This window comes from Lottia gigantea (genome assembly GCF_000327385.1).
Source record: "Lottia gigantea unplaced genomic scaffold LOTGIsca_31, whole genome shotgun sequence".
Lineage (NCBI taxonomy): Eukaryota > Metazoa > Mollusca > Gastropoda > Lottiidae > Lottia > Lottia gigantea.
In genome coordinates this window covers 2,713,424-2,739,570 of record NW_008709027.1, presented here as the reverse complement: position 1 = coordinate 2,739,570, position 26,147 = coordinate 2,713,424, and the positions used below count along the sequence as shown (strand labels likewise).

The 26,147-nt window shown below is 31.0% G+C and overlaps 1 protein-coding gene across 1 annotated transcript; it reads left to right on the top strand.

Moving 5' to 3' along the window:
• Positions 1-1,646: 1,646 nt before the first annotated feature.
• On the top strand, positions 1,647-26,147 carry LOTGIDRAFT_232792 (hypothetical protein; the record flags this gene model as incomplete). The annotated part of the gene is made up of 57 exons (XM_009057844.1): positions 1,647-1,780; positions 2,791-2,897; positions 4,677-4,739; positions 5,348-5,529; positions 5,796-5,873; positions 7,493-7,585; positions 7,861-7,965; positions 8,415-8,543; positions 9,282-9,405; positions 9,749-9,838; positions 10,585-10,742; positions 10,960-11,037; positions 11,342-11,428; positions 11,796-11,921; positions 12,188-12,292; positions 12,617-12,719; positions 12,973-13,068; positions 13,229-13,312; positions 13,353-13,436; positions 13,539-13,622; positions 13,787-13,870; positions 13,972-14,055; positions 14,096-14,179; positions 14,220-14,303; positions 14,344-14,427; positions 14,468-14,614; positions 14,779-14,862; positions 14,903-14,986; positions 15,027-15,187; positions 15,346-15,417; positions 15,783-15,875; positions 16,200-16,307; positions 16,474-16,593; positions 16,829-16,993; positions 17,313-17,430; positions 17,644-17,780; positions 18,049-18,258; positions 18,422-18,553; positions 18,709-18,873; positions 18,963-19,106; positions 19,262-19,455; positions 19,818-19,944; positions 20,061-20,143; positions 20,460-20,556; positions 20,702-20,830; positions 21,096-21,286; positions 21,452-21,584; positions 21,765-21,847; positions 22,002-22,089; positions 22,284-22,403; positions 22,547-22,617; positions 22,857-23,094; positions 23,348-23,548; positions 23,770-23,961; positions 24,146-24,260; positions 24,638-24,774; positions 25,144-26,147. 57 exons carry the CDS (start codon positions 1,647-1,649, stop codon positions 25,312-25,314), a joined length of 6,840 nt encoding a protein of 2,279 aa, XP_009056092.1. The 3' UTR covers positions 25,315-26,147.

The following is a 26,147-nucleotide window of genomic DNA, read 5'->3' as shown; positions in this document are numbered from 1 at the left end:
TACAAATGAAGGCTACACAAAATATTAAGTACAACTGATGAAGGGCTCCTCCCCAAAAACTGTGTCATTAAAAACTTTCTGATTTCCAACGCCCCTGTTTAGTTTATAGTTACTAGGGGAATATTTACTTCAAAATATAAAAGCCGGGTTCCCATATTTTCATTTATTTTTATATATTCCATTATTGGACGGCTAATAGGCTTACCTATATAAATCGAAAGTAGAGGTGTTCTAATGGTTGGGAAAAATACCAATTTGTCTCAAAAGTCAATTATTAACTCGTAATTATCTAATTACGAAGGGATTCTACTAATGATCGGGTCTCACAATTTCAATAAGGTGGGTAACTCTATGTATGCCTTTTCACGGACGAACATTATAAATACCAGCCGAAAAAAAAATTTGAATTAAAATTTCAATTGGTATATTTCCAAAATAAGGGAAACGACGATGTTTTTATTTATTTTCCAGATACACAGTGTATTTAATTACATTATTTCTAACTTACAAATATGCTAATTTTTTATAGAAAATATGGCTAGATTATTACGATCTATTTAAGTCAGTGAGTAAACAAGGATTTTATTTTTCGCTTTTTCAACTGGGTTTCAGTAAATTTGATCCCCAAGCTTTACACAAACTTGGCACTTAGCAGAGTACTTGATCTATTAATTAGGAACATCAATTAATCAAACAATAAGCATGATTTGACCACTGTGATTTTAATACTGTGAAAGAAACTTCAATTAATAACCGTTCTGAATCACTGTAGTTTTTGTCCGTGTCTATTTTAGTTGAGTCTGTGGAGGAGGGAGTTTAAGTCAGAAATACCCTATATATATGGTTCTTCTTAAAACAAATAATGTTGAACTCGTTTTAATTTTGAGAACAAGTTACTTCCCTCAGAAATATATAGAAAATATTTCATATTTTACTTTTACTATTCTGTCTTACATGCCTATATAAAGTTATATTGTTATTAAAGATTATAATCAATGTATTCCTGTTTTACATTGCGATGTTCTGCAATGTGAATATTCTAATGTTGTAGAGATTTTTAAAGTCAAATAAAAGTATAAAAATATAACTAACGACCTACTTCTGGCTTTTGAGCTAAGATCAAAATTTGGTTAAAAACGTGGACTAGGATATTACCAATGACATGTTTCAGATAAACGTTCTACAATTATTGATCTACTTCCGCCATTTCTTTCAATGGTATAACTTATGACCCTATTCAGGTATTTCCTTTCTGAATAAAACTCGAATGATACTTGCACTAATGACAAAGTCCTAATTCTGATATAAATTCGTTTTGAATAAAACTCGAACAATGATAAACGAATGACTTGCATTTCTTAATTTGATTAAAACTTGAATTGTACTTAAATCATTGTACTTATTTTTGTGTTTCTTGATTAGTATAAAAAAAAGTTTTATTGTTTTATTCTTTATTACAGTGGTTTCCAAATGATGTATTTTCTGATAATACTGATTTATGAATAATGATTTGTTTTTAAAAAAGAAAAAAAAGTAGCGTGAAAACTAATAGTTATTTATGTGCTTTCGATATCTGTCAATCTAAAGCTTAACCAAAACAATACGTTATGCACATCTTAATTTTAAATTTTTAACCCTTCCCAATAATGGCTTTAGCAATAAGAAAGGAAATTGTAAAGAAGAAATGTAGCGGCTCGACATTAAATTATTATGACAATATAAGTTATAGAGTATATGTTTATATAAGATACTGTATGTACTGTACTGTAGTAGTAAGTCAGTAAGAATAATATTCCTCTAATGACAACCATTTGTAAACTATCTGCCAACATTTTGTTATGTACAATACTCAAAAATAGATTGGAAATAGGGAATTTGAGAGTTTAATATATAGAGTTATCAAAGTTGGAACATGTTCAACTGATTATTTAAGAAGATATGAAATAACATTATGTAAAAATAGAGCATCTGAGTAAAGTTTGGTTTAGATAGATTATACATAATTCAACTATGCAAACTAAAGGATGGTTCCGTTTAGTCAGTTTTTTGTAATATGATAAATAGATGGTATGTCATCCGACTTGTCAAAATAATTAACAATACATTATGCAATCATTAATCACAATCCCTTTCATATACAAAATAGATTGTGTTTAATGTTAATGAAAGTTAAAACTTATCCCAAATTCTCCCACAAAGTTGACGTTGATGTATCTTTGTTTTCTTTTTCCGTTTTTGTATGGAATACAGTTGCAAATGAAAAAATAGATATAATTGATACGGCACAAATTGAGACCATTTTTACGTAAGCAGGTCACTTTCAGTAAAAATAATTTCCGAGTTGAATACATAACATGTCAACATTGTTGTAAGTGCAGTGCTCCACCCTACAAATCATAACACAATTTTTATCGGAATTCGGAAATTATTAAGGTAATCAAAATACCGATCTACAAGAAGGTAAAATTCACGTAGAATCTATGAACTATGAGTCAAGTCACGCAAAGTATTATTTGGAAAAATGGCGATAGGTAAAAGGGAGAGATTGTAAATTTGATTCTGACATTGGTCAGGTCAGGTGAACTTATTTTCATTCAGTTAATGATAAGTATGATTAGCCAGCTTCAAAGTTTCTATAGAATCTGGAAACAGGATGATCTTCATTTGGCACCAAGAAAAACTTGACCTTTTGTACTAAGAATTCCTGTAGGTCTTTAGGATGATTTCAAGATAATGGTTAGCTAGAAGGTAAACAGCATTCAATAGTAAAATATGATCTGTGTATTTCAGATTGGTAGGGTCAGTGAAGCAGAAAATGGTTGTAGCAGTGAATGTGGAATATATTGGAACTCTGACAATATTCCTGGCTATTCTGTGTAATAAAGTGTCGAGTCAGAGTAGGTGGTTCTATTTATATCTCATAGTATTCTCTATACCTTTACTAATCATCTTTACACCTGTTATACACAAGTCTTATTAACTTATCATACTCTGTAGAACCTCAATATAATTCATATACGCCTATATTTTGTGTCCTGGAGTAACATAGGAACAAGGATTTCTAAAGATTTTCTAGAATGATTTAAATCATTTCAACTCATCATAATGCTTTTTGATAACCTTGGGAATTTTTAAAGCGCATATCACATTATTGTCGATGGAACAAAATGAATATCATGTCATAACAGAAATCCGTGTCTATCGATTTTGTCAAAATAAAATTTATGGTTAAGCGGGATTGCCCGACTCTACACCTTTGGGAGTATATCAACCAATCGTTCACTTGTTGCAGCAATGTCACCATGCTCTACATCTCTACCAGTCTGGGTTAACAAGTTAAAGTAATTTTTTAAATACACGTACTTATAGTTAATATACTGTATGGCAATAACAAAATACAATATACACAACATTATAGCACAAAAAATACCTTCAGTAAGTTTGTTGATTTGTTTACCAAACGCTGAGTAATGCATTACTCTTGCCAAGAAATTCAGTTCTAGAAAACAACACCTCTTATATTTTACCGGCTTTTTGTGCTATATAATTTATCAACAATGAATCTAAGTGCATCTCAGACATTTGGCCTAGTGGAAAACTTATTTGTCTTCAATTCGAACTCTCTATTTTGGCTATTCAAGAATTCTTATCATAAATTTATGTAACCAGTTGACTAAAGAGGACAAGTAAGCCACTGGAGTATACTCTTTGGTATAGATTTACAGAGATCTGCAGTTATGTTTATTTTTTGCACACTTCCTCTGACAATCCTTAAAACTTCTGATATTAGTACATGATCTGCCGTGGAAATGTTTTTAATTCCTTTTCTCCATTAATCTGAAATCTTACTCCCTTGAATGTGTCAAAGTTATAATCAAACAAGATAAATTTTCATGTGTTCACTATTCGATATCATTAAAGATAACGGCAGATGACCTACATATTAGTTTTTCCAATATGTATCAAAATATGCCCTATAGACACCAATTCTAGAATGTTATGTACGACCATTTGAATTTTGTGGTTCAATATAATAGGCCTATCTTGTTATCAGAAATGGAAGTTCTTCAGTTAAGTTTATCAGTTTTAGTGTTCACAGCTTACTGTTGAAATTTTAGCATTCTTAGTCATGTATATCCATAATTATCTGTACTCGCCTTTTAAAAAGACTGGATATTCAAAATTATCTGTGTTCCATATTTCTTAGTATAGACCTTATCAACATCACGTACAATTTTTGGGTACCCCAATGTCAAGGCAGAGGAAATTCTTTGTTTGGGGGTATGCGATTTTCGATCACGTCTTGTACTTCTGAAGACTATTTACATCTAATCAGGGTTTTTATCAAATTCCGAAAATGGTGAACTGTGACCTTTAAAGACTATAGTGTAATGAGGCATGAAAATCGGAACTGGCTTTATCCTCTTCACAACAATGTTATTGAAGACAGTATCTCATACACAATTTGAACGGTAAATGAAAAAGAAATGAAAGCGCCTTGTACACCATATACTTACTGCTCAATATCCTTTTAAAGGCTGACAAGCAATAAGCTAAGGAAATCTTTCGCAAGATCATCCATAATAACTCGCTGATATTGAAAGGTTTCAATATTGTCAAGAGAGCATTTTGAACAAAACGCGCGCATTTAAAATGTCAGTGTTATTTGATTACAGATGGTTGTGCTTTATTGAAGAATGAATATATTATTGACGTATCATTACCAGAAGCACCAACAGGTAAAGTTCTTCCCTCATATACAGCCTTTTTTGATATCTTACTGCATATTTCCACTAAATACAAAACCGGGTGCAATATAATGATCTGTTATACCACATTGAAAGACGTTATAGTTTGCAATCACATCATGGATGTAATAACAGAAAGGGCCATATTCAGCGCTCTCAGATACGACATTTTCCACATTTATTTTGAATTAAAAACTTTTTTTACTTGGTGAAAATTACTATCACCTTGGTGAAAATTAAAGTTTTTAATTCAAAATTAAAAGTGAAATATGTCGTATGTGAGCCACCGTAAAACTTTGACTAAAGTTAGACTTAAGTTGAACTTTAGGTATGGCACCGGTCGATCTTTACGAAAGGCGTGCTTAAATTTAACTATCAAATGTAGAAAATGAAAGTCTTAAACCTAACTTTGTAAAGTTCGACTTTAGCCAAAGTTCAACTTTAGTCAAGGTAAGAGCGCTGCATCCCTAAATCAGTACATTGAAACTTAAACCCCCTGATGTTTTCCATGTCTATCTCCTCAAAGTGATTTCATGACATAACCATGTTATTGAGCGGCTGATGTAGGCAAATCATCTTTCCAGTATTTCTATTTACAGAAAATGGTAATAATTATGATAGAAGATTCCTAGGATTTCGAGGAGCAGTTGGCTCTATAAAACTAGACATAGAGCAAGATGATTCCACTGTTGATTTCCATTCGAATTTTAAAATATATTTAGGAATAGCTGATTTTAATTATGGATTTTGTATAAAACGAATCGGTGACTTAGATAGAGATGTAAGTACATGCATAAATGAGTGATTTGGGATGGCTTGGTAGAAGAAACCTAGACTGGTGATTAGGGATCACATACATCAACAGTGGCGGCCCGATTTTATTATTTTTATTTGGAATTTAAAAATGAAATCATATCTTTGCCCGAATATCTTATACTATAACTGTATTTTTTTAAATTGATAAATCTCGGAGATTCCAAAAAACACACCCAGTTCACGACTTTCCGCAAAATTCATAGTTAATGTTTTATCTTATTATGTTTGTAGGGTAAAACATCTAAATATTCCGATGATAATAGCATATTAGAATATACAATAGTTTGTACAGATTTATCTACTTCAATTGTAAGTATACCGTTCCATTATCATGTTGATGTATTTAATCATTTGTATTGGTCTGTGTTATCATGTGTATTGATTTATGTTATCATTTGTATGGATGTAATTTTATAATGTGTATTAATGTAGTTTTATCTTGTGTATTGATGTATTTTTATCATGTGTATTGATGTATTTTTATCATGCGTATTAATGTATTTTATCATTGATGTATTGATGCGTATTGATGTATGTTGTGACGTGTATTGATGTTTGTTATGATGTGTATTGATTAATGTTATCATGTGTATTGGTATGCGTTATCATATGTATTGCTGTATGTTACATTGTTTATTGATGTATTTAATCATTTGTATTGATGTATGTTACATTATGTATTGATATATGTTATCATGTGTATTGATGTATTTTATCATATGTATTGGTGTATTTTATCATGTGTTTTAGTGTATGTTACATTGTGTATTGATGTTTTTTATATATGTTATCATGTGTATTGATGTATTTTATCATGTTTATTGATGTATTTTATTATATGTGTTGGTGTATTTTATCATGTGTTTTGGTGTATGTTACATTGTGTATTGATGTTTTTATCATATGTATTGATGCATTTTATCATATTTATTGTATATGTCATCATGTGTATTGGTGTATTTTATCGTGTGCATTGATGAAAGTCATCCTGTGTATCATCATGTGTATTGATCTATTTTTATCATGTGTATTGATCTATTTTATCATGTTTATTGATGAATGTTATCATGTGTATTAGTGTATGTTATCGTGTGCATTGATGAAAGTCATTCTGTGTATTGATCTATTTTTGTCATGTGTATTGATCTATATTTATCAGGTTTATTGATGAATGTTATCATGTGTATTAGTGTGTGTTATCGTGTGTATTGATGAATGTTATCCTGTGTATTGATGAAAGTCATCCTGTGTATCGATGAAAGTCATCCTGTGTATTGATGAAAGTCATCTTGTGTATTGATCCATTTTTATCATGTGTATTGATCTATTTTTATCATGTTTATTGATGTATTTAATAATGAATTTTATCATGTGTATTAATGTATTTTTATCATGTGTATTGATCTATTTTTATCATGTTTATTGATGTATTTAATAATGAATTTTATCATGTGTATTAATGTATTTTTATCATGTGTATTGATCTATTTTTATCATGTTTATTGATGTATTTAATAATGAATTTTATCATGTGTATTAATGTATTTTTATCATGTGTATTGATCTATTTTTATCATGTTTATTGATGTATGTTATCATGTATATTAATGTTGTCTAATAATGGTGATTATTATCATGCGGTGTATGTTGATGAATGTTAATGTGGGTATGTTGCTGGTGTTATCATGATGAATGTGTGTATACTTTCATGTGTCTGTGTATATCATGTGTATTGATGAATGTATCCGGTATGATTTATAGATACAAATAATGTATGCATGTTTCTGTGTGATGTGGTATATATATATTTTAATCTCTATCATGTCAATACAGATGTTTGTTTGTATGCTATCACTATATTAGTTTCCCCCATTTCACATTGTACAGAGGTATCAGTACTGTATATTGATTTACCAAATATATTTCAGAAATTTTATTACCCTTTGATAATAAGAATTACAGATTTAAATGATAATCCACCAGTTTTCCAGAATGAACCATACCAGATTACTGTGGATAAGGTAAAAACAAAACCAATATATGCTTATCATGATCTGAGAATTTGTGAATATTCTTTACGCCTTCAAGATTTGCAAGTATATTTATTATATTCATCTACATACTCGCACCAAGTGTGACCTTCATCTAAAGAATCTGTTGAAAAGAAAATTGATGATACGATAGTTTATGGTTCCAATATGTTAGATGGTACAAATATCTAATAGCGTTTTCTTTTAATCTATAAATTAAAGTGATGTATATAAGTTTATGTAATATATTATATGATAAATTATAGTCTACAGTTAATGGCAGTACTCTGATCAGAGTTATAGCTACTGATAAAGATATAGATAAAAATAGACATATAGTTTATGGTATAGAGAGTGGAGCCGGTACATTGGTAAATAATTCTTATATACATAACATTTAACAGAGTATAACAAATAGCTGAGACCGAAATAAAATCCTCTTATTCTCATCTTATAACGCTTCCACTTTCAATTTCTAAATCAATCTCGTACATCATTTTGCCCTTCTGATTTGTTCAGTGATCAAACTTTTGTCTTTCATCCAAGGACATCCACACTAAGATTGGGACTCTTCGTTGTAAGATTTCTTATAGTTATAATGCAAGATATTAATGTATGTTTTTTTTAATTGTTTCAAGGTCATAGATTGAAAACATTTTGGACATAGTTTCCAAAATACAGCATCTTCGCATCATTTTAATATTAGGAGAAAGACTATCCATCGAATTGCACTGCATACTTCAAATACTTTTACATGTAATTTACATTTACTGAGTATACTGATATTTATTACAGCCAAATTCTATCTTTAACTTTTCAGAATGATGCCAGCCAATATTTCCATTTCCCCGTGATCTCCAGCGGTGCCTTATCGCTAAAGAAGACAATTGACACTGATGCTTTTAAAAGTGAAGGCATCAGCTCTATGAATTTGAATATATTTGCTATGGTAAGAACTACAAAATAAAATCATCATATCATAGCTGAGTTGAAGATACTTATGATTTTACCTTAATGCCTTCCCATCTGTTTATTGACTTGTGATATTTTTACCTTCTACTTTGGCGGAATTCTTGGCATCGTCGTTAACCAGGAGAATCTTGTCATTATATAGATATAGCACGAGTAATATCGAAATAATCCTCAGGAATTTGGTTTGTGATCATGTTTCGACTTATCAATGTTGCATACTATAATTAAAGCCAAGTATTTTGGCAAGCTGTAGATTCGAACACACCCTTTTCTCGGTGTATATCACTGACAGCTTGGAATATCACATATTTAACACGAATTGTTGTCCGTCTGCTGTTCTAATTATTGAAAAGGAAATAGAATGGAGTTTTTCCTCCTCTTCTGCTGCACCTTATTGTGCCAAGGAAGACGGTCAACGCTATGCAGTGTGCAATGAAGGAAACTTTGCTAGAATATTGCCATTATCCCACTCTTTGCCATTTTCAACTGTCAGAGGATCTTTCTGCAAACCCTGCAGCAGACGAGGATTCACTTATTAAACTAAATCGTTGTCTATTATATTTTTTGAGGACAACATGCAACTTATGTGAAACATCTACTTTTTAAAAGATCAAACTGAATATCAAGTTTCAATATTATGTTCCCACGTTATGTCTATCCAAATTAACTATTATTCGACTAATATTCTTGATTAAAAAGTTCTCCTAATATCTAGGATATGGGAAGAAAGAGTCTTAGAACAGATAGTTCCATTAAAGTTAATATTAATTTCGATGGTGAAGAGATAGTAAGAAAGATAGATAAACCTGTCGAGGCAGAAAAGCCTGATAGGGGAAGAGGTAAATACAACTCTAAGGGATCTATCCGTTCGTAACATTAAACTTTTAGCAATTTAGTTCCGATACTTGTAGAAAGAATTTAAGAAACCCTCTCAGGATTGATTTTCAAGAGCATGTAGAATTGTATGGCAATGAATCAAAAGGGGCTGTCAAGCAGAAATTGTTCATTTGACTAGAATTCCTGGTATTTCCTAAATCCAGCTGGTGCTTTAATCCACTGTGGGGTATTGAGTTAGGCGTACTGCATTCACATTTTGAGTTTCTTTATTTGATTGTGATGACATACTGTAACTTTCCAATCAATCAGCAGTAATCAATATTATATTATGAACTTAAATTACAGACCATTGTGTATTGTTAGACAGACCAGAGTTTGCCAACGGATCGATCAAAGTAAAACTACCTGAAGTCGTATCATCAAGTGATTTATCAGGTTATACATGTATTTATCAATATTCACTATCATAGATTAGTCAGGAGCACAGCACTTAGAATTATAGATTACGGGACAGAAACATAGATAGCCTTACACACTGCTACTTGTCAATCTGTTGCTAAATTTCTCTGAAACATGCTTTTTGAAAATATCTTGCATGGCATTCAATGGAAATTCTCAGATAGTCAGAGGCAATATTCGGACAAAAGCTAGCCAACCACGAGTTGACCAGTCGTGAATCTGTTGTTAGGCTATCTAAGAATGTGTGGACTTTCTGCCCTGTATTTAAAATTGATTATGTGTAAGATATTATATAAGAGAACCAGCCAGATAAATTCCGGAAATAAAATCATACTGTTTGAAAAGAATCTGAGAGTTCTTACCTTTAAATCATAATTATGTTGGTTAATGTTAAGACAATTAAAATTTAATTTAAAATAAGTAAATCTGGTTGGATCCCTTTAATAAGTCTACGTGTTATGCCCCTCGAACCATTTATTTACATTCATTTCATCATGCTTATGCATGCAATATATGCACGATGAAAACCTTTCAAAACAAAACGCAGATTCCATTAGCTAGCATTATAACATTAAGCTTTTTGCATAATATGTAGTTGAATTGATTTTACCATTTTGTGTGTTTTTTTTTTTTTTTTTTTTGCCACGCACACATTATAGCTATAATGAATACTAATTTCAGATATCTGTAAGCAATTGTGATAATGCCTTTTGATATTTCAGCTCACCCATATAAATACAGAACCTTTATTGGTATAAAGGATACAGTGACCAATATAAATCTAATACCAGATAGTGAAGAAGTTGGTGTAGAATATGTTATACCACAATCTGGTCAGCGTGGTTATTATATTAGAATTAAACAAGTTATAGATAGAGATGTACGTATCAGCAGCTCATTGATGCATATTTTATCTTTGTTTAGAACATTTCTTGATCACAGTTGTAGGGGAAAAACAGTTTCAAATACCTTCCGGTTTCCTATATCAATCGTTTTTCTCTCATGTTGGTTACTTTTGGATTATTTTGATTTTTAGATCACGATAGCACTTGTTTATTTTATTTTGATTGTTCTAAATGTATATGTTTTTGCCGTAGGGGGACACAAGTTCTAGAAGTGACGATGTCAACAATTTGAAATTTAAACTTGAGTGTGAATCTAACGATAGAATTACTGTAAGTATTAGTTTACACTTTTGATTTTTTCCCTGAAGTCCTGCATTTATATCACTTGACAGAGATAAATCTAATTGCGACACGTTGGAAAGTTCTATACTAAATTCTAAAGAAATTGTGCATAGTTCTATATTGGCTGAATAAATCTATAAGCTCCCCTTAAAAGCTTTCAAAAGCTTGGAACCTTTCAAATAAATTGTTATTGTGGATGTACAATACTAACTAGTAAAGATGTTTATTCGCAAAATTATTTTATTTTATCTTTGTCATAAGTTGTAATTAATTGCCCTTTTTGTAACTTCAGGTGTTTCCTCTTACCATCCATATAACTGATATCAATGATAATGCACCAGTGTTCGAAAATGAAGAATCGATAGAATTTTCAGTTCAGGTAAGTAGAGCTATGTCTGTCATATCTGTTGAGGTCATTATGTTAGTTTGTACATCGACGATAGAGCTGAATAATTTGACTAAAAACTATAAAATATTTTTTTGAAAGTCATAATCAATCCAAAGATCGCGGAATTAGGGGAAATGGATGTAATCTAATGGATTTCCTGAAGAATCAATAGTTTACTATCACTATCTCGAATAAAAAAAATAATTAAGAAATTGACAATACCAATATTGTGATGACATAGGTCAGCCGTCAGAATTCTTTTTGTCGGGTATACGGGGCGTGTGTGATCTTTATGATAACTATTGATAGGAAAGCAGAAGGATCAGAAACAACTCAAATAAATCACATTTTTTTAAAGGCTGGTGATGATGAAGACTTGCCACGAGAGGTTTTTAATATCTCTGAATTCTCCTCTGTATCTGATAAAGATTTGGGAGCAAACAAAAGAATCTCTTACAGTATTAGTCCTGTTAGTGATGAAAAGGTAAGAGGTCCGAAATGTATGACACACCATTTGGTCTTTCAACATAATATAGATGTTAAATAAATGATTCTTCATGTAATCTTTCCGTACTAATTCCCAGGATGAAAGTTTGAGGCCATGTTCTTCTATAATTGAAAATGAAATGATAAAACATCTACGCCAGTAATTGAATGCCAAAAGGGAGAATTCATATATTCTATTAAAATGGCATTTCAAGACCTGTGCTAAGAAATTCAATTGTTGTAAATGATGTTATATTTTTCCAGGGAAGTGAGTATTTTATTGTAGATAAATCAGGAGTAATACACCAAGTTAAACATATTAGTGATGAAGAAGGGTTGGATTATTTATATTTTAATATAACTGTTACTGTAAGTTTTATTATTGGATTTATCACATGCACTATTTGATTATTTATGATACAACTATCCGTTATTCATAATTATATATATCCTAAGTTATGATCAACAGAGTTGAAACAAATAAGTCTAAACGTTTATTTTTTCCATTGACAAAAGGCCCAACAAAATATCTTGTATAAATTCATTAGACAAAGTATTTTAATGGATTACGTCTGCTTAATGCTGCTGTGCTTATGATAAAGATATAAATACATGTTTCGGAATGATTTGTTGATATTTTGGTATCTGGGAGTATTTTTAGATTACAGTTTCTAGTTGTTTTTTATATCATAGGACAATGCTAGAAATGTCAAAAAGAGAAAAAGTAGTTCTAAAACAGCTAAAGTTGAAGTGTTATATAAAACAACAACTACAACTTCTACAACACCCAAACCAGGTTTATAGTTTATTTTCTTTGTCAAACAAAAACGAGTTTAAATTTATATCGAATTTATTCCTATCGCTTTCTAAAGTGTAGGAATGAGTACGCATTATATTCGCAATAAGGGCCTATATGAAATAGTGGTTATTTCGTTTATTTTTTTGTGGAAAGCCTTCACATTCTGAAAAATTTCCTTATAAAGGAAGATTCATGTAGGATACTCAAGTGTCATAAATAACAAATGTTTTTTAATAATTGTATATTTTAGTGGTATGTAATATAGATACCAACGAGTTTACATCTCATAAACATGGTATTTATCATCTGGAAATCAAGGAAGTTAAAAATGAACAACACCTTAAAGGTATCCTTTTTATAATACATAAACATCATAGCGGTAGTTATACTGATGAATGTACTAGGTACATGGGTTTTAATGATAAATACTGTATCATATTTCAGATTATACTGATGGATATACGAGATACTTGGGTTTTAATGATAAATATTGTATCATATATCAGATTATACTGATGAATATACGATCTACATAGGTTTAAATGATAAATACTGTATCATATTTCAGATTATACTGATGAATATACTAGGTATATGGGTTTTAATGATAAATACTGTATCATATTTCAGATTATACTGATGGATATACTAGATACTTGGGTTTTAATGATAAATATTGTATCATATTTCAGATTATACTGATGAATATACTAGGTATATGGGTTTTAATGATAAATACTGTATCATATTTCAGATTATATTGATGGATATACTAGATACTTGGGTTTTAATGATAAATATTGTATCATATATCAGATTATACTGATGAATATACGATCTACATAGGTTTAAATGATAAATACTGTATCATATTTCAGATTATAATGATGAATATACGAGGTACATGGGTTTTAATGTTAAATACTGTATCATATTTCAGATTATATTGATGGATATACTAGATACTTGGGTTTTAATGATAAATATTGTATCATATATCAGATTATACTGATGAATATACGATCTTCATAGGTTTAAATGATAAGTACTGTATCATATTTCAGATTATACTGATGAATATACGATCTACATAGGTTTAAATGATAAATACTGTATCATATTTCAGATTATACTGATGAATATACGAGGTACATGGGTTTTAATGTTAAATAGTGTATCATATTTCAGATTATACTAATCAATATACGAGGTACATGGGTTTTAATGATAAATACTGATCATATTTCAGATTATACTGATGAATATACGAGGTACATGGGTTTTAATGATAAATACTGTATCATATTTCAGATTATATTGATGAATATACGAGGTACATGGGTTTTAATGATAAATACTGTATCATATTTCAGATTATATTGATGAATATACTAGGTATATGGGTTTTAATGATAAATACTGTATCATATTTCAGATTATACTGATGAATATACGAGGTACATGGGTTTTAATGATAAATACTGTATCATATTTCAGATTATATTGATGAATATACTAGGTATATGGGTTTTAATGATAAATACTGTATCATATTTCAGATTATACTGATGAATATACGAGGTACATGGGTTTTAATGATAAATACTGTATCATATTTCAGATTATACTGATGAATATACTAGGTATATGGGTTTTAATGATAAATACTGTATCATATTTCAGATTATACTGATGAATATACGAGGTACATGGGTTTTAATGATAAATACTGTATCATATTTCAGATTATACTGATGAATATACTAGGTATATGGGTTTTAATGATAAATACTGTATCATTTTTCAGATCATACTGATGAATATACTAGGGTATATGGGTTTTAATGATAAATACTGTATCATTTTTCGGATTATACTAATCAATATACGAGGTACATGGGTTTTAATGTTAAATACTGTATCATATTTCAGATTATATTGATGGATATACTAGATACTTGGGTTTTAATGATAAATATTGTATCATATATCAGATTATACTGATGAATATACGATCTACATAGGTTTAAATGATAAATACTGTATCATATTTCAGATTATACTGATGAATATACGATCTACATAGGTTTAAATGATAAATACTGTATCATATTTCAGATTATACTGATGAATATACGAGGTACATGGGTTTTAATGATAAATACTGTATCATATTTCAGATTATACTGATGAATATACTAGGTATATGGGTTTTAATGATAAATACTGTATCATATTTCAGATTATACTAATCAATATACGAGGTACATGGGTTTTAATGATAAATACTTTATCAAATTTCAGATCATACTGATGAATATACGAGGTATATTGGTTTTAATGATGAAGCTCAGATCTCGTTGGTTCAACATGGTGACAATGATATCAATCCTGAGGAATATTTTGAACTAATTGTAGAAGGAAATAAACAATATATTAGATTGATAAAGCCAATAGACCGTGATGTAAGTAAACAACATTCCACCTCTTTTGAGATATCAACATTTGTCCCAAAGACGTCTTAAATCTCACGATGTTAAAGAAATTGTCCATTAGAATAAATCATATCGATTAAAATGAAATAGAACGAGAAAGTTCGAATTATGTGTGTTGGTAATTTTAGGGAGAAACCGAGTCTAAATCTGATGATACCAATCAAGTAGAATTTACTGTTGAGTGTAAACAAAATGGTCCAGTAAGTGTATACATTTTATCATCAGTATATTTGATGTTGATGTCATATGCATAACCAATATTTACTTACGATCATTCATCCTTGATTTGTGTTTTACAAACTAATGGAAAAGAGTCATATTCCTCTATAGTTTAAAAGCAAAGGTTCTTCCAGGTCGACCATGCGACTAGCTGAATTTGATAGTAATTATTTTCTCAAAGATCACAGGCATAGACCAAAGAATCTGATAAATCGCTTGATTTAGTCTACATTAGTGCACTGATGACTGAACACAGTTCCTAATTGTCGACCATTTTTCAATATACGCGCTTCGTTCATGCTAGGGCGACATATCTTTCCAATGAGTGATATGAAATGTATTTCAGATAAAATACTACCCTATTGTTATCCATATTGATGATGTTAATGATAACGCCCCAGTGTTTCAGAACACTCCATATTTACTGAATGTTAACGAGGTGAGATTATTTAGAAGTCATTTTCATTCGAAAATAAAGGCTGACCAAGATGTGAATCTTCATTCTGAAAAGGGTTAAAGCAATTTCCAAACAAGCATGAAACAAATGATTCTTTATCTCTCTTCCTAGCCGCTTATAACGATGGACATTGTCGCTTCAGTTAAACTGTCTCTTCGATTGACTTACAGTCGGATATAAGAATTTTTGGTTCGACAATATATCTAGCCACAACTTCAAGATACGGTACTATAGTTTGAATTTACATGTTTCCTAAAATTCATGTTTTAAAAAAGTATTATAGATTGATGCATCTATTCTGTACAGGCTACCAAACCAGGATTTATAGTGTATCGTTCTATATCAGCTATAGATAAAGATTTAGGTACCAACAGAGAGATAACTTATGGAATAGTTCCTAATCCAAACTTTAAGGTAACGCCAACAATTTTTTTATAACTCCTATAGCATATGTTTAGCTGATGCAACTGTACATCCTTTTAATTAAATAATTTTTCCTTCAAGTGATCCTTATATGGGTTTCTATTCCTCTTAATTGTCTGTATACATCAGTATATACTTCTATATTGTAATATTTCAGCCTGATTATAGTAGTTATTTTGCGATCTCTAATTCAATGGAAGGGGAGATAATTTTAGTGACACCATTAGACTTTGAAAAATTACAGACTAAAGAATTCCAGTTGAACATATCGGCTACAGTAAGTGTTTATAACGTCTCATTATGATGCAGAAATTGTTTTTACACATTCTGAAGTAGCAACTTCAAGATGTTCTTAAGATCTTTTTAGGTTTAATTTCAATTACACGTATATGAAGCTAAAATATAATACCATGTTATACCGTTCATCGCTCTATAATAATTTAACATATTTTGTTTAATATTATTGATAAAGTTGTCCTACTGTGAATGTTTTGTTTTCTTCACCTTTATAGAATAGTGCCCCAACAGTAGAAAGACTAAGTAGTTATACGAGTTTATCGATAACAGTTATCGATAGTGATGATTTACCGCCAGTATTCCACTATAGTTCCTGTAATAAGAGAAATAATGTCTGTTTTAATCCTGTCTATAAGACTGTTGTCAAATCAGGAATTGTTGTAAGTATAGAATCTGGGCTTTCTGTTCATCCATGCCGTTATCATGACAAAAACCCTAAATTATTGACAATACTGCATTCAAGATACCAATGCTGCTTTCTTTATAATTATGACTTGATGTTGCGATCTTGAATGTTATTCAGTCAATTCCAAACAATCAATATACATTACATATTATAGTCCTTGAAGGTGGCGGATAGACCTAGCTTTATTGGAACAACAATTGCTTTGCGTCTAAAAGATATGTTCCAGATATCAATGCTGGTTGTCATCCAAAGGCAACTTGACAAATATAATCATATTGTTATTTACGTTACAGTCAGGAAGATTAAGTGATATTTATCCTGTTCCTGAAAATAAACTGAATGAAACAGTCAGTATTGAAGCTCGAGATCAAGACTCGTTAAACCATGCCATTGTGTTCACAATTGATGAAAGTAAGTATTGATACCTCGCGGCATTTTATTTTGCAGTCGGTATCTTATGCAACCAAGGTTATTATCCTATAAAAATGATAGAGATGTGCAAATGGCAGCGTTTGTGGATAGAGGGGTAGTGACCTCTCCCAAATATTCTGCCGTGAGTGGTTTTAGAGGATTTCTGCTGGTCTTATTGCCTTTTGCACATATTGTGTATTATATTGTTTTCAGGCATTCCAGATGGGTACACCGACTATTTCACTGTAGAAACAACAGGACCCAATAATGACGGTTATTATTCAGCACTGGTTAATCAAGTCAAAATCGTTCAGAGATCTTCGGTTCAGAAACTCAAACTTGTCCTCAAGGTAACAACTTATATTTGTTTTACTTAAGCATTATAATATTTCAAAATGCCAATGATGAAGGCACGAACATAACCTTCAACTGAGTAAACGAGAAAACAGAAAAGCACAAAGTTGTCACAATGCAGATACAAACAAGGTATTGTCTGTTCTCTGATCTTAAGCTACAGTAGAAAGCATACCCCGTGAAATTAAAATTTTAAAAAAAAATCTATTGTAAAGTGCTTTTAATTTTAAAGAATGATTGAAGTGTAATGAAATATATATTCAGGCTACAGAAGATTCTAGTGAAGACAAAATGGCTCGAGCAGAATTAGATATTGTAGTAATACCTTCAAATCTGAACCCACCCCGTCTTGTCAGTTCTTCAGGAGAGTTTACAGGTTTTATTGAAGAGAATAGTAAAATTGGTTCGTTTGTATTAAGTTCTTCCAGTGCTGACAGTGACCGACTTCAAATTTCTGTTGAAGACGATGATGTGGTGAGTTACTTGTGAATTACTGTATTAAACAATTACAACTTAAAAAGTAAGAAGCACGATCATACAAGTATAATAAATGTTTTGTAATTAGACGAGCGTATCTGAATGTTGAAAGTTGCCATGTGGTATTTTTTTTAATATATTGTATATTACATGATTTCAGCTTCCATCCGATCCACCAAGAGCTTACGACTATTCTATCAGCCCAGATACCGTGTTTGATATTGATGATGAAGGTTTCATAACAAATATAGCAGCAGTAGATCGTGAAAAAATGTCACAATATTCTCTAACGGTAACATCAACTTCTAAATACCTTTTAGACTGAAAAAAATCTGTTAAAAGCATTTCAAAATTAGCATATTTTGTGAGATTTCTTTTGTCGGAATTCCTTTTTAGTGCCATTAGATTTATTGATTTTTATTATTATTTTGAAATCTGTTCTTTCAGCTGACTATAACAGAAACTGATACAGTTGAGAAACATAAAGTTTCTACATCCCTGGTTGTTTACATTCTTGATGTCAATGATAACGCACCAATGTTCACCAGAAAATCTGTTAAAGTTAACATTACAGAGGGGGATTATTCCTTTTCACCCAAAAAACTTGCCTTGGTAATAATTCGTTTATGATTTCATTTAAAGTTATTATCCAGAATATTACGAAAAGACTTTTTAAATAATTTGTCTTTGATATTTTGTAGCCTATAAGGAGTTTTGTAATTGCCAACATACAAACTATGAACAATATCAGGCAGAACCCAAAAACACATTTACCTGGATCATATAGTACTATAGTACATCTTAAGTACTATGCTGATTACATTACGAGTAATACCCATCGGAATGTAAGGAAAATGCTTATAAGGATTTGAAAGAAATACCAACATTAGTTCTTTACGTTTTTTTTGCTTCTACACCACTTACATAACAATTATTGATCCCACAGAGTTGTTTTTATTGTTGGACATCTATGTGTAATATGGCTGTTTATTATAACTAGGTTTCAGCGCTAGATGATGATACCGAGGACAGTGGTAAATTAACATATTCAATACTTGATGTACGACCTGAAGGGGAAGAAAATTTCAAAATAAATAAGGAAACAGGAGAACTTACTGCTAAAGGACAACTTAATGCCAATATACTGTATTCTATAAGAGTTCAAGCTTCAGACAATGGTGATCCTCCCAGGAGGTAAGCTTGTGCATGATTAATTTAGGTTCATAATTGATATAGCGATACTGGGTTCATGATTTCTATAGGGGTGATGGTTTCATAATGGATTCATGAATTATAGAGCGATAATGAGTTCATAATGTATATAGCGATATTGGACACAATAAAGGGATAATGAGTTCTTAATATATAAAGGAATAATGAGTTCATAATGTATATAGGAATAATGAGTTCATAATGTATATAGGAATAATGAGTTCATGATGTTTCTAGAGATAATGAGAAGGGGGTGAAGGGTTTATAATGAGATGAATGATCTGAACAACTTGATCTCCTGATTGTCTGTCACACTTTCTGTTATTTGATCTTTTGTGTTACAGTTCTATGTCTGTTATTGAGGTAAACACGGTACCCAGACCAAATAGTGCACCGTATTTCTCTAAAGATGCATACAAATTTAACATTCCTGAAGATTTTGAAACCGGAAAACATGTCTTTCAATTTGAGGTAGGCATTTTCAAGTCCCATACAAAAAACGAAATATTTTGAAATATACATATGTGTATAACTTAAAATGTCATATAACCGTATTCATTTCTCGTGTTGGTTCTTTTATTTTTCAGGCCTTTGATCCTGACAATGATGAGTTGAATTACGCTATTACTAGTGGTAATATTGGTCAAACCTTTTCTATTGATTCTTCCAGGTAAACAGAGTTCCTTTTTAACCATTTCATTAAAAGCTAAAAATCTGTCGACCTCTGACCTCTATCACAAAAATTGGTATTTCGTGCTACGGTCATTGATGTTGCTTCATCCTCAGTAGGTGATCATCATTATCGTCGGTAGTTTAATTGTTAAAAGCACCAGCAGCATCCCCAACATTTCTATCAAGGGTATCCTGTTTTCAAATCATAGTAAATGATATGTTTATCGCCAACTCTTCAGATGTAGAGGTTGTACCTTCTGCTTTCCCCATCACGATGGATGTCATATCATACATGTTATAATGACTTTTTTCAGTGACAATTCTGGAGAACTGGTAGTAGCCAATAAAGTGGACTTTGAATCAATTCAGTCTTATGATCTCCTCATAACAGCTACAGATAAGCGTGGCTTGGTAAGTTTCATAAGTGTTACGGGAACCACAAACGTCAGGTGGGAACTGAAAGCGGTGCTGTAGATAAGTGTACACAAAGTGCAAGTCCCTTTAAAATCTCTTGAAATCCTATGAAATGATGCATTTTATACCTTTGATATTTCAGACTGGTGAAACAACTGTACATATTAATATAACTGATATTAATGATAATGATCCCATCTTCTCCAGTGATGTTTATGAAGGTAGTTTAATAGAAGGAGATTATTCCATCTCACCAAAACAAGTATTGATCGTAAGTAAGATTTCTGTCAAGAACTTTTACACACGGTAAAACTTGATCATCCGATCAAATCGTAGATTAATGAGGAGTTTTGTTTGTGATCATGAAAACAAAGGCAGGACATTTACTTACATAACTATCTCTCTAAATATCCTTCTTCAAGTCATTTATCAAATCCCATATAAAACCCTTAAACACTAATAGCTCTTGGCGGTTTGACAAGAAGAATGTACATATACGTGAAAGCTAATAAAAAAAATTCCGTGGTGTTCTCCAGGTGAAAGCCGAAGATGAAGATAGTTCATATAACGGTCAAGTAGAATATGCTATAACCAAATCAAGTCCTCCAGAACCAGCTATATCTATAAATTCTGAATCAGGTGCTATAGAGGTTAATGGTATCGTTAAGGGTGGAACAGTTTATACAATGACCGTACTGGCTAAAGACAAAGCTCCAACTCCTAAATCGTAAGTCTTCATATAGATATTCCAATGTACACTAATATCCATAATATTTGCAAACCATTGACTCCGAATGGAAATCATTATTAAAGAGTAACTGATACAAAGAAAGCTTGCTAGATTCATGATTTTCATTAAATCAATGCTGCTATTTCATGATATATTTTGCAGGTCAACGGCCAGAGTAAAGTTAACAGTTATACCCAAAACACTAGTTAATAATGCCCCAGTCATACCTCAATCTGATTATACTGTATCTGTTAGTGAAGGTACAGCTTTATCTAGTGAAATAGTACAAATATCAGTAAGTAACTAATTAGTAATATTTCCTAAAAACAATTCTGAATGTTCCAACAATAGTTAATATTTTTTCGTTCTTGTTGTTTTGGAATGGAGTTAGTAATGATAGTATACGTATGTTGGTAATTTTGCTGCCTTTCAAACTGTTTCTCGTGGTGATGACCTCATCATTATATCATTTTAGGCTTCTGATCCAGATAGTGATGTACTTACGTATAAAATTGTTAATCAAATTCCAGAATCGTCCGCCTTCCAAATAGATAAAAGGTATATTTTAGATCAATCTTTTTCTATATTAGTATTTTCTATTACTAGGTTAATATGAATTTTACAATTAACAAGTACAATCCGGGTGTATTTTCTCTATATTATGATTGTGCACCAGAAACTGTTTGATCAGATATTTTTTTCTTAATTTAAGTGGTATCATATCCAATACAGAACGTTTAGATAGAGAGGAGGTAGATGAATACACATTACAAGTTGAAGTTACTGATTCTCAAGGTTTGGTAAGTTTCAATTTTTTTCTTTTTATTGCATTATTCAACACATTAATTGATAGATTTTATATCTTGATCTTTGGTGCGTTTTATATCTGCCATTAGTTTAACCAGAAGTTCAATATTTTATATATATTATATATATGGTAACAACAGCTGTTAAGTATTGAAATGAGTTATGAAAAATTTAATGTTAATTTCAGACATCAGACACCAAGGTAGTTATTAAAGTTACAGATATGAATGATAACCGACCAAAATTTACTCATAAAAACTATGTGTTTAGTTTGGTTGAAGGACAGATGGGCCAATTTGTTGTCGCTGTAAGTATATTTTAAGACTCGTATATATTAAAAACATCGTTTGTCAATAGTGGTTTTGTAATTGTAAATTATTTGATTACGATGTTGCTACTTTTCATGTAACACCATTTAGTCAATTTCAAATAATTCACCTATTGTTTTAGGCATTTGACAAAGATGAAGTTGAAACTGGCAATTCATTAGTAACTTATAGTTTTAGTGAACCAAATGACAAGTAAGTCAATTAGTTACATGTACAATTATTAGACCTCCCGTAACATACTTCCCTGATCAGTTCCCAAAACATCGGATTCCACCCTATTAGATCGAGCTCATAGATAAGCAATATCTAAATGGTCCTCAACCTCGTGGATCATTCAAGGTGTTGCTAAAAGGTATACGGGAATGTGTAGTTGTTATCCTTATCAATACATTTGTGCATGTATCTTATTGTATTTCACTACATATTTATAGATTCGACATCAGTTCAGATGGTAAGATCACAACAAAAGCTCCATTAGATCGTGAAGAGAATGAAAATTATGAAATGATTGTTGTAGCATCTGATAATGGTTTACCTGTAATGACATCAACAGCTAGTGTCAGGATACAGGTTACTGATACGTCGGATTCGGTACCAATATTTAATCCTTCTATCTATGAAGTACAGGTACCTGAAGGAAAGAGAAACTACCCAGTTGTAACTGTAAAGGTAACATTACACAGGATTTATTTCAATTAATGAAGAAAATGTATCTTTCTGTAATATTATTTTAACGAGATTGTAAATGGTGTTCCGAAATACAATTCAATTATTATTATTAAGTTAAATTTTGATTGCTATGTAGAGATGTTACGAAGGAACATATAGTTAAATGCGACCGAAGACTTTCTATTTTATAATACATGTATTACTAACTAATATTCTTGAAATGGTTTTTATTGGTATTTAAATAAATTTTCAGGCCATGGATGCTGATGTTGTAAAAAACGTCATTTATATTTTTGAAGATGGTGACACATCGGATTTCACTATAGATTCTATCACTGGTGAAATAAAAACAAGGAAGCCATTAAATGTAGCGTCCAAATCATTCTATTCTTTTACTGTAACAACAACTGATGGACAAGATGTGTCTTCTGCTCTTGTATCAGTGACAGTTGTGGTACGTATGAGCATATTTTAGCTACAATTACAAGCATGGAGGTAGAAATGAATAACAATTTCACTAATGGATGGCATCAAATTTGTCCACTCGTTTTACAATACGAGTGAGAGCCGTCTCATTTTAATTCTATAACACCAGTTAACCTTACAACCACTATCGTATTTGGATCTCATTTAATTGGTAATTTTTTTACATTGCTGTTGTATTTTACTGATTAGGGTGAAGATGAAGAAATAGTAAAACCAACTATAATAGTTAGCGAACCTATAATACCAGATAAACAACAACCAACGGGATCTGAAAAACCTCTTGATGTCGGTGATGACAGACCACCAGTCTTCTCCTATCCTACATGCATTGGTGATTGTCGTCGACCGGAATATGCAGTCAGTGTACAGTCAGCTGCAAGTGTAAGGACAGTTTGGTTCTATTTTTATGAAATGGTGGACTTTTCCGCTTTCATCACCTAAGTTTAATCATGAAACAAATTTAACTTTCTTTGCAAGTGGCAATTAAAGATAAACCACAATCATACAATACCACAACATTGACATTTATAATTGTCGAATGATCTCTATTTATTTCTAATTTCAGTTATTTGAATTGAGTTTATTTCCAATGCCGTCAGATAATCCAACACTTACTGTGCCATTAAAAGCTAAAGATCCTAACACTCCACAATCGCCATTAAATTTTACCATTTCTAGAAGTAGGTGATTCTTTATATACCTTATGTTACTTTATAGTTAGAACGACAATGTTATGTATAAGATCCATCATTTGGAGATCTTGGATCACTGTAGGAAATGTACACTTGCGAGGTAACAGAAACAATATGAGAATGCAGAATACGCAATTTAAAACAATACACATGCATGACCTGAGTAGGATAATTGGTAGGACAAACCACTCCCACAACTGTCAAAGTTGTGCATCATGGCGTGATGCAATCTCACCTCTAAGACATCATGGCCGATTTCTCCTAATAGTGAAACTATTTAGGGTGTGAACCAAATCTCTTATATTCTAATGCATTGGTTCTTTTACCTTATTACTTAATATTTTACTTTTCTTCACTGTTTCTAGCTGTTCCAACGGGATTAGAGCGTAAATTTGTTGTTAGAACTTCTGGTCCAGATAATGAAGGCTTTTATAGTGCTACAGTTAAGCAAATAGAGCCTTTGTATGTAGATAAAACGCCCCATGTCGAAGTTATCGTTAGGGTAGGTTTTTGCCTTCAATTATAATTAGTTAGTACTCGCTGTAGACCTCTCAATTCAGATTTGCTTTACAATTTAAAAAATCAAAACGACTTGTGTTCAGACATCCAGGTACAAATGTAACGAAATTATTTTTACATCATACACCACAGAGTTTCAATTATGAAGTTGGGTAGCCTCGGGTACTTATTGAGTATGAATATATTATGTGTCGAGGTCGGGAGATTTCCAGACACCTTTGAACAAGACCTTGCACGATACAGTGAATAACTGTGAAAAGCCAACATTTATGCTTCGATCTGCCATAAACATTTGGGTGGTCTGATTCTTCTTGTAAAAGGTAAAAAAAAACGTGTCTGTCTCTATTTTTAGGCAACAGAAGACAGTAGTAACAAGTTGTATTCAGAAGGTTCTGTTTATATTGATGTGAAAAGATATTATATAATAGAAGGAAAACTAACTGCTGAAAGCACCGCAGTTACTTTATCTCAAATGAATATATTGACATTTTTAACTATTTTAACAATATTTTATCTTTTATAGAGTGTGATATTTTATTCTGTTTATCATTTTTTATCATCAAACCTTTATTTCTGTTATAAATTTAGTATTTTACGTGTTTTATCCGTCCATTTCTCAGAGCAACCATATAGTGTTATAAAAGGTAACGACAATGATTAATTGTCATCCAACGTTTGCAGTTGAAAAACTTATATTGTATTGAATGGACTTCTTATAAAGAAGCTCAAGAAACCTTCTATAATGTGTATATAGATTCACATATTAACGATTAATCTCAGATTGATTTGTTACAAATCATTATAATTTTTTTAAATTTTGGACCTTTGTGCTAAATATATATCATAATATTCGTTTTGGAAATGCTCATCTGTCATCAAAACTGTGAAATTTAAAAAAGGCTTTCAGTAATGTGTACGCCTATTGCTAAAGAATAAATTAATTATATGGTGTATTTCATTTCCTTGTCTTTACATGTGTCCGTTTCCATAAAATAACAGTTTTTAATTTATCGATGATAGGAAACTTCCAAATTAGGTAAATTCTTATAAAATTTAGTTATTTGTGTGCCATGGTCTTTCTTTTGTAACTTTTAAAATAATATTTTTTCTGTCTCTGTAATAATATTCATCGTGTTGTTTATTGAGTTTAATAATATTTATATTATTTATTAATTTGTGTTTGTGTTCTGCTTTTAGTTACAGATGAATTGTACATATTTATATATAGTGTGTAGAGTAACCTGTAATTGGCTCAGTTAGCAGTGTTGTATAGTCTATGAGTTCTAGGGAGTTGTATAATGAATATTGAATAATTCTTGTAAACTGTTTTATACATTAAAGACTGTCTTACCTTTC